At 35.2% G+C, this 10,461-nt stretch overlaps 1 protein-coding gene across 1 annotated transcript; it reads left to right on the top strand.

Moving 5' to 3' along the window:
• The first annotated feature begins 4,665 nt into the window (after positions 1-4,665).
• Positions 4,666-8,443, top strand: LOC135614237 (universal stress protein PHOS34-like). The gene is made up of 4 exons (XM_065111378.1): positions 4,666-5,035; positions 5,136-5,239; positions 5,349-5,467; positions 8,100-8,443. The coding sequence occupies exons 1-4, from the start codon at positions 4,813-4,815 to the stop codon at positions 8,176-8,178; spliced, it is 525 nt and encodes a 174-aa protein (XP_064967450.1). The 5' UTR covers positions 4,666-4,812; the 3' UTR covers positions 8,179-8,443.
• Positions 8,444-10,461: the final 2,018 nt, after the last annotated feature.

Below are 10,461 nucleotides of genomic sequence, written 5' to 3'. Positions count from 1 at the left end.
GAGGAGGAGGAGGAGGAGGAGGAGGAGGAAGAAAAGAAGAAGAAGACTGGCAGCCCAACAGTAATGAATGCATGCATGCAAAACAGCAAAAACACGTGCGTCAGCCGCAAAATAATGTAGCTGTTCAGTTCTTTACACAAAAGAATCCAAAAGTAAAGATGATAAGTTTGGGTCGGATGAATCGAAGAGGAGAAGAAAGTTCTTGGAATGTGTCCAAGGACAATACCATTTCCTCTCCTTTTCCTTTTGCATGTGGAAAACGCATGTAATTTGACTTTGTTAATGTTCTTTATCAAACTCTCTAATATATATCTCTGTATATATAGCCTCGTTTCCTGCGTGCATGTAAACTGACTTTGTTAATGCTTCATCTCTCTCTCTCTCTCTCTCTCTCTCTCTAGATATATATAGTGAAAAATATGTACCATTTATCGAGAAAAGGCAGTAAGAAGATGAGCATGGAGGTGACATTTGCAACGACTGTGGTGTAAGTGCTGAATTGACTTCATGCCTCGTTGCCCTCAGACAAAAAAGAACGTGCGAATTAAGCTCTTTCCAGCACGCACAGAAGAAGGCAAAGGCAGTGGTGATATGACAAAATGACCAAACTCAAATCCCATCCCATTACTCGCCCAAATATCTATCTGTCATATACTCTCAGTGAGACAACGATGCATTATCGCATGAACTCGAATTATGTGATCAAAAGTTGGTGTGGGGCCCATTTAGGTGATCAGTAGTGATAGGGATCCGCAAGTGCAAAAGGTTGTGTTGGAATTGACTTCCCCTACTGCTGTATATGCTTCGAGTTAATCGAATTCAAGAATGGATTTCTTTAGATGACAATATATATATTTGTTTTTTTGCTTTTCTGATACCCTCTGTTGATTTAGCTGATTATAATTATAATTAAATATATAAGAAAAGATTTTTATGTTTATTAGGATCGAACTAATCAGTGTCGAGCTTTAATTCATATATTGAATTGTATTTTCAAAAAATATATTAACTAAATAATAGATAGATTATTTTTTGGGGGTTTTTCCCTTATTTTCCTACAATTTTCTTTCTCGTATGCACATAATTTTTTTTCTTTCTTTTTTCTCCTCTTCTCCGCCTCGTCGCGATTAATTCTATCTACATCGAAACCACATTATTAGGCCTCATTCTCCCTTAACTATTGTGAATGTATTCTCTTTTGTGTTTCATTAGGAGTGTTTTATTTTACATTCTTTTTCTTCTTTCGTATTCTATCATCATATTATAGACAATAATTATTTGATATAAAAAATTAAGGAAGAAAAATTTAGCTTGGAATCTTATCCACTTTACTTAGACCAATAATAATAATAATATATATTTATTGATGTAGATGATCTTAAATAATTAAATATCTCATCTTATAACAGATGATACATGATAACTAGCAAGGAATAAGCTACAAGGACATGTGACCTCACAAATCTTACTCCTAAGAGGGTATTTATTCTTGCAAAGCAGAAAAATATTATTATAGCAGATATATATCTGCTATAATAGCTAACAGCTGAGGCATGAGTTCTACATGTTCACATAAGGACAAGGTCTTCATTGATGGTTGGTAATGGCCACTATCGATCTGTGAATTAGACAGCCCATTATTGCAACACCAGTGATGTACTACTTATCTTTACTCTCATTTTTGTTGACATCAAAGGCAGGCAAATGCACATGCCCCATTTGTACCACCATGAAATAGGATAAGTTCTTATAGGTGTTTGGTTATCATCCAACACCATTATCTTTGTGACAGCAACCATAGAAACATAAATAAAATATTATGATTCCCTTTTTAAATACATTCGATCATTGTTTCATTTCTAAATTAGAGCATTTAAATTAAGTTCTAATATGATGCACATGAAGTTCAACCCAATAATAATTTTAAAATCTTAACCTTATCTCTAATCTTATGAGAGGAATCTTTTTTTTACTCGGATCATTCATCATAATCAATATTAGGTTAGATTTGATATCATGGTATCATCATAGACAAATCTGAGATATAAAATGAGACATATATTTGTGTTTTTTTTTTTTCCACCCTTTGAAGAAAGAGAACCAGTCTGATCCTTTCCATGCCAATTCAGTGTCAGGAATTTAGTGGTCAGACTTATGCATCAAAAAGCATATTTCCTGAGGTAAAATACTGTCAAATGATTGAGATTTGTTGGTTTGGTTCACAATCAATCATTCAATGGTTGATGCATGACAGAATAAAGATGACAAGATATTCTTTTCATCCTTGATGCCTTATAATTTCCAATTTGAAAAAGACAACTTGCTTATGATCATCATGTTCATAGTGAATTGAAAATTTCATTAGGAATTTCAGAATTTTATATGGTACTACTATAAGCTAAAACATAGACAATCTCTGAAATATCTGTGAAGGAATAAGCTTATGAATCATGTTGTATCTCCACACAGAAAAAAAGAAGCAAAATTTATGACAAACTAGATTAAAATTGATGACACTGAGAACCACAAAAAACAATACAAAATAGTGTTTTGAATTAATCAATCATCAAGACTACCTTGCCAAGATTTCTCTTAGCAACAAACTACACTTCCAATTAGAACAAACAAGTTCATGTGGTTTTTGTTTTTTTTTGTTGTTGTTTTTTAGCTCAACCACATTACATTTCTGAAAGGACAATTGACATGATCAAAGTGAGTTGGTGTGGTGGGTGCGCTGGCATGATCCTGAAGACTAAGGCCCTCTTGAGGATTGCAACTCAATGAGTGGGTTTTCTGTGACACAATTTTCTTTGTGTGGGTCTTCTGATGATGTTGTTTGAATATATTTGAAACAATTCTAAAGCTTAGGAAGATCAGAAGGAGGACATGTAAATTTCATCATGCCCCAACTGATTCAAAGATTACAAAGAAAATTTCATGATATCTGATCATTATTTTTTATCGAGTATGTCACAATAATTATCAAAGATTATAAAAAAATTATTAGGCAATATACATCAGCATATAAAAGACATATTTTTTTATATTATTTGGAAAAGCGAATAACTACATCTTTCGCTTTCAAATTGAAATATAACAAGAGACATAACACACAAGTTATATCCTCGAAAAAATATTCAAAACATGGAAAAGAACGAATCAATTTTATCAAATCAAATTAATGATCAAAATTTGATATTATTAGAATCATAATCTAATTTAAGCATATCAAAAAGATAAATCTAATGTCCCAAACTACTACCGATATAAGATTTAGAAAAGATCGACTTATATAATCCTATTTTTATATTCTTAGTGACAAAAAAAAAGAGAAAGTTATAGTAAACTTACCCTCTACATTTAAGCAGATCAAATAAATATAATATAGTCAACTTGTTGAATCTTGAACCATTTTGATAATCTAAAGAAAGCTTATTTAGATTCATCCTAGTGGAAGCAAATTCCAAAACCCAAATACAATTTTCCAACCTCCCTACCCAAATTCTAATGGATCTAAACTCTAATTGAGGGTTCAAGCCCAAATCCAATGTCAAATAAACACAGGTCCAACCCAAATGTATTAATAATCAATGCCTATTTGTACGTGGCACATTCCCCTTATCTTAATAATATGATATCAACAACACATTTGTATTAAGAATTAGTTTCTAGTGTGTAAACTGAAAGTTCATGGGATTAAACTCTTTCCATATTATTAAGATCAAGAACGACACTAGGAGGGGGGGTGAATTAGTGCAGTAACAAAAATTATCGATTTTGTAAAATATTCGTTCATTGAAAATCAATCTCAGAAAGTGCTTATTATTTAATTTAAAATTTTATATTTTTTTAGACATATTATTTTAATGACTTGGTGTAAGCCCTTATAAATAATAATATCCTATCGTACTCTTTTGGATACTTAAAAAAAAAATACTCATGTTTTCAGGTATTTTTCAATCGATATTCTTTATTTTATTTTTTTCTCCAATTATACCCTTAATTTAAAAAAAAATCCAAATTACTCTTTAAAAATTTTATCGCTTATTACGGTATTTTTTTAATCTATTATAGTATTTTTACTACTACAATAAAAATACTATAAAATATATTTAAAAATATCGTAAATAATCTAAATAGATTTCTAGCCTTAACCAAATTAATTAGAAGTGTAAAAATATAATATTATAATAATCTATAAATGATGATAATCAAAATTACATGATATGATATCACTTATAGTTCTTTTCAATAATATTTATAGTATTTTTAATACATAAAAATATTATAAATGCTATTGAAAAACAATGAGCTAAATGAAAATATGTAACAGCTGAAAATAGATTTTAAAAAAGAATAATTTTTTTTAAAAAAATAAAGGATATTTTAAATATTTTCACATTAGAGAGTATTATTTGAAAAAAAAATGATACTTTTGGAAAATACTCAAAATATGAGTATTTACAAACTAAATCGCCTTATTATTTTCAGATCCATAATGGATGTTTTATATATTTTATATTTTATTTTTTTCATTTAAAAATTTCAAACTATTAGTTGATTTTAATGATAATTATTGATTAATCTTAATTTTATGTGAGAAGAATTTTAGAAGGAAGTTATAAACCTTGATCATATGGGTAGCATGGGTTCTGGCACAGCACTCAAAGCTTCGGATCAAGTGTCTGCACGCCTCTTGAGGTGGAATGGACGTCCAGAACAATTCGCATTATTAATGCCTTAAAAGAAGATACAATGTGATCGCCGTCACGGCTCTTCTCTCTTCTCTCCATCCGCTCTTTCGCGTCGCAGATGGCGACCGGCAACCTCGGCTGCGTGGTGGTGGCGGTCGACGGCAGCGAGGAGAGTATGAATGGCCTCCGCTGGGCCATCGATAACCTCCGCCTCCGTCCCGCCGGCGAGGGCGCCGACGGAGCCGCGGAGGAGGCCGGTGCGCTCGTCGTCCTCCACGTCCAGTCTCCGCCCTCCATCGCCGCCGGCCTGAACCCCGGATCCGTCCCCTTCGGCGGCCCCGGTCTGTTGCCAAAGCCTGACTCCTCCTCATCCTCTTCGATCCCGAACCTTCCACTCGTGTCCTCCGATTCTTGTTCCCTGATTGGAGTTTCCATCTTCAGATTACATCGAGGTGCCAGCCTTCACGGCGGCAATCGAGGCGCACCAGAGGCGGATCACGGAGGCGATCATGACGCACGCCCTCCAGATTTGCGCTGGGAAAGATGTGAGATCGCTTTGTTTTTACTGTCCCGCATGATCTTGTTTGCTGCTCAGGGCAGTTTTCTTGAGGATTGCCGTCAATTTGATTGGAAAATGCTGCTGCAAATATGAAGGTGAATGTCAAGACGCAAGTGGTGGTGGGTGATCCGAAGGAGATGATATGTGAGGTGGTCACCAACTTGCACGCGGATCTACTTGTGATGGGTTGCCGTGCTTTCGGGCCCATCAAGAGGTAATTCTCTCTTTACATTTTTTTCCCCCTTCAGTATGGGAATGACTGTTTGTTTAGTACCGTAAAACTTGCAGATCTTAAGTTGCTTTATTATATTATTCCTTTCCAGCTTTACAAACTTTGATCCCTGCAAAAAAAGAAAAAAGTCAAGAGCTTAACTTTTTTCAGCATTAAACTTCAGTTATAGCATGATTACTGCAAGAAGAGGAAACAGATAAACCATATAGTAAATTATTGTATGACCATCAAACATCGGTATCAGTTCTGGTCAAACAGCAGTGAGTTCTTAAATGACTGAAAAAAGTAACATGCCAGTGAGCCAAACAACAGGGCATCTGAAACTTTTAAAGGGAAATTGAGGTCGACGGTCCCAACATTTGTTGCAAGATGATGTTCTGAATTTGATGTTACCATTATTTGTCTGTTATATATTGTCTAATTGCGGATGATATCAATTTGTAGCATCTGTAGAGAGTTTCTTTGCTTTGGTAGGTTACTTAGTTCCGCCCAGAAAAGTGGTTATATCTCTTAACTCATGCTGGGAATAGTTCACAAAGTTTTTAATTGGGATAAGCTTTGGAATTCTTCTTTTGGCACCATACACACAGGTTGAGTCAATTGTGTTGTTGTGGTCCCATGTTGCAATGGATTCACATAAAAAGAATGATCATATTGGATTCAAGCTTCCTTAGCATCTGGACTTGGGGAATGGTTTCGGAAATATTTGCTTGTGTTTGATAAGCTGTCTTCTTGCTTTATTTTCTTGAAGGCCAAGAGAAGTCTTATGGAAACCTAAGGGGTTTGTGTCTTTTTTTTGAGGTGGTGGAAGAAGGAAGCTGTTAGAAAACATTTCTTGTCCCTCTTGGAAAGGAGTTTCATATTCTTGATACATACAACTTTAAAAGGAGTTTGATACGTATAACTGTGTTAGGATGTTGTGAAGGCTCTATATATGTATTTGTAGATTCTTAAAAGCTATTTGATATTCTTGTTGAAATTAACTGAAACAGAAATCTGAGGAAACATCCATGAGATTATTGAAAGATGTTCTTGGGAGGCAAGGATGCTCTCGAAGGTGGTGCAGGAAAAAAAAAAATACTAACACTGTTTTGTTACAGACAAATTTTGAGGTATAATTTCAATATGTTGAGGATGTCCTCGAATATTCTGAAATCTCTAGGTTAACTTAGTTTCCTTTTTTTTATAAATAACTAGAAGATAAATAATGATCGATATGGAATATACTTATTGCAAACTATATACCATATATGAGTCTCAACCAAGATCTAGAGTTAGGCCTGTCAGACACGTCTATGAACTCTGGTATGAGGGGTGGTGTGTCGGATTACTGTAATTTTTTTGAGTTCCTTTATTGTTGCTTCACGGTTGGGTGATATACCAGTTCCAGTGTCCTACATATAAACATAGGTGCTAGTAGTTCTAGCAAAGGATAAAGGTCTGCCTTCTGTTGTAGTGGTCTCTCCACAATAATTTGTCGTTCAAGCATCATGAAGTTTCTGCCAAATCTGAATCTTGTTTAAACTTCTTTTTATACATAGGCACAAGTCACATAGGCAGTTTAATCTAGTGGGAGTTCTAACGTCTCAAGGATGATGATCTGGAAAGTGACAGTTATTTTGTTGCTTTTCTACCTTGAATTCTGCATCCTAAAGTCTCTAATAGTATGACTTACCAACAAATTTGAGGTATTGCAATTTTTCAACTGTTATTCAAAAGGTCAAATGCTGATGTGGTACTGAGACTTGAACTGGGGGTCTTGAGATTAAAGGGTAAACTGAGTGCATGAGGCTCCAGCTAATGCGGAATGTGGGTCTGCAGAGGGTCAATGTACATAGTCCTACTTTAATTTTAGAAAGACTATTTCCAAAATTTGTCTCCTGATCTCAGTTGCAAGGGATCACCTCGTCTCATCATCGTACCAAGGCTCGCCCTCAAACTGGATATCTTGAGATTGTTGAACCTAATGGATCAAATTAATTATCTGATAGTGAACCAGACTGGAATGATTATTATAAATTGGGTGCAACAGTTTTGAGATAAGAGATATAAAGGGTTGCGGCTTCGCTGCCGCTTCTCACTATAGATCATCAACAAGGAGGTCAGGGAAGAGGAAGGGATGTAAGAGAATTTGGAGTCAAGGCCAGACGAGGAAAGTATTTTGGCTATTATCAGTTTTCTTATTTCCTTTTGCCGCTGTTGGCACAAGACATCACCTTGTTCACACTGCAGTTCACAGTTGCATGCCACTGGCGCATACTATGCTAAACCCTGTGTGCTGCCGGTGCTTAAAACCGTGATAATACAATAAATTAATAATATTGATAAATAAAACCCAAATCAAGTTCCACTTGTAAGTTATCATTTAAAGAGAGTTTTTCTTAGCAATTTGAATACACGTAGACCATGTTCTTTTGTTTGTTTATTTGCTTGCTTCAAATTAGCATGCGGTGATTCTTATTATGCAATTCTTTTGTATGGGGGATGGTACATGATGTTTATCTTCAGTTGATGCATATTTGCCTATGTGATTATACTGCCATGAGCTACAACTAAAAATTAGTTTCTCTTTTGAGTCCGACTTGCATCAATTTATCATAACCTTTTATTGCAGGATGTTCTTGGGAAGTGTAAGCAACTACTGCATCAACCATGCCAACTGCCCAGTTGTTGTAATAAAAGGTTCATCCTGAAGTGAATATATTTCCCTGTGTGTGCTTGTTTGTTGTATCTTATTCCGTTTGATGGTTCCTTTGTTTGCTTCCATGGTACTAAAATTTGTGGGGTCTCTTTCTGAAAGACTGGAATTTGTCTCCCTTCAGTGTGTTTCACAGGATTGTGTTGTTGTTATGGGACGAAATTTCTGTTTGGTATTCTAAGGATCTTCATGTAAAGGGCATATTTGATGAACATTTGTGTATCATTTGCTATTAATTATACTAGAAGTTATTTAGTTCAGTGTCTTTCCTTTGATTCATTTTGTTGGAATTCAGCATTATGTGGTTGCATGTGTGTAAAAGAGTGAGCTGCTTAGCCAAATGTCAAACATGACCCCATTTGTTTTGCTCTTCATCATACAAGTTGTAGTTAAACAGACATCAATTTAGAACACCATGATACAATCAACTTGCCAAACCCTATGCAATTAAGTGTTTAGAAAACATGGGTCAAATGCTTGTAACAAGTGACTAGAGGATACCTCCACAATCAACCACCTTAGAACTGCAACAACTAATAACTGAAGGAAATGATACAAATGCTAAATAAGAAAGGGCGAGAAGATTGTAAGCATGGCAGTTTCCATATGATTCACAATACAGATTCTCATAACTGTTGACATGGGAATGTCCTCAGGGCATTTTGTTTCTTGCAAAAAGCTCTTATTGGTTTTCTTGCTCAATCAAGGTCTAGAATTGGTCCTGTGATTACCCATATATACCTCATTTTTTGTGAAATTGTATGTTGTAGTGATCAAAGCCATAGCCTGCATACAATATGAAATTATTCAGGGCATTGTCATTGAGTTATACTGCAATGACAACCTTGCACATGTTAACCCCTGGTTTGGTGTGCTTAAAGAGAATCCATAGGCTTGCTATTTCACCAAGTTACCTACAAGAAAACAACCAAAGCATACCCTGAAACCATTACTAGATTCAGCTCACCCAATTAGAAACAATCAATCTCCAGCTTGTCAATTTTTTTAGTACATTCCCAGAAACTACACTTGGACTGCACTCCTTGATCCCACATGACTGGAAATATAAAATTTCTGCCTCTCATGGAAGTATGGGCATCTGCAATGCCATGAACTGAGTAGCTTTGCCTTCCAGTGTGCTGATGCAGAAAGCTGCATACAGCTACTGAAGAGAAACCATGAAAGCAACCTCTCAGAAGTCCTTGATATGTGCTGCAACTAAACTACTCCTTTACCCTGCTCCTGAGCACCATAAAAGCACATGAGCACCAAGGATTCCTCTGCAGGAGCTCCTATGGTCCTATTATTTAAAGACTTTGTTAGCCTCCATTTTGACCACCCAGTTACTTCTGCCTCATTGGAGCTCTGGGTGATGTATGCTATTCCACTGAGGCTAGGATAATCTAAATAAGTAGATTGATGGGGGACAATTCAACATATATGGTGCAAAATAAGTTTGCTTTACAAGTCATCACATTGATGAAATGAGCTTGTGCTTTAGGAAGAGTTTTAGTATCTTATTATCTGCTACATCTTTCTGTAAAATAACATGTTAGGGCCTTAATTGTGCTTTAAATAAGTATTTGATGCTGTGGATACAAAAGGAGATTATAGGTGAATGGAAATCTGTCCTTGACTTGCAATTTTGAGTCTGTCAACAGTTCAGAGCCATACTAAGTTATTTTAATGAATTCAGGTCTATTTTGATGAAAATGATAAGATGAGAAATGAGAATCATTATGTGGTTATGACTTTTCCACATTTGTGTTCATTAATTCATAAATTTAAAACCAGCATCAGATATCTAATTTAAAAGGTTTACTACCTCATGCATAGGATCTCTACTCAAAAGTAGAAGAGCCCCACCTTATGCAGCTTTTGTGAGGTCTGTCACTTGTTTACCTTTTGATAATTACTCAACAGACCAGTTGCTTATAAAGTAGTGTATACGATATGTAGATAAGGAGGGATTATTTAGTTCAGTAGGATGATTGCCAGCTGACGGGCTAATATATGCAGATGATTAAGAAGGAAGAAAAAGTTTGTTCATGTGAGATCAGCCTGATTCTGATTTGATATTGGTGTTCTGCAATGACATGTCAAATATGGGTTCACCTCTATGTCATTTCTTTTTTCATTCATTTTTTTTTGGAAGGATTGAGCAATAGGGGAATTATTGATGACAAAGCAGGATGCATTGAAGAGTAGCGCATTGTACTGGGCACCTAAAAGCTTTTGTAAAGAATTTTCCAGGTGTATTATATGTTTAGACTATTTC

Source organism: Musa acuminata, chromosome BXJ2-6 (assembly GCF_036884655.1).
Source record: "Musa acuminata AAA Group cultivar baxijiao chromosome BXJ2-6, Cavendish_Baxijiao_AAA, whole genome shotgun sequence".
NCBI classification, from domain to species: Eukaryota; Viridiplantae; Streptophyta; class Magnoliopsida; order Zingiberales; family Musaceae; genus Musa; species Musa acuminata.
Note: the sequence above shows the minus strand (reverse complement) of the source record. Positions and strands in the feature narration are given on the sequence as shown.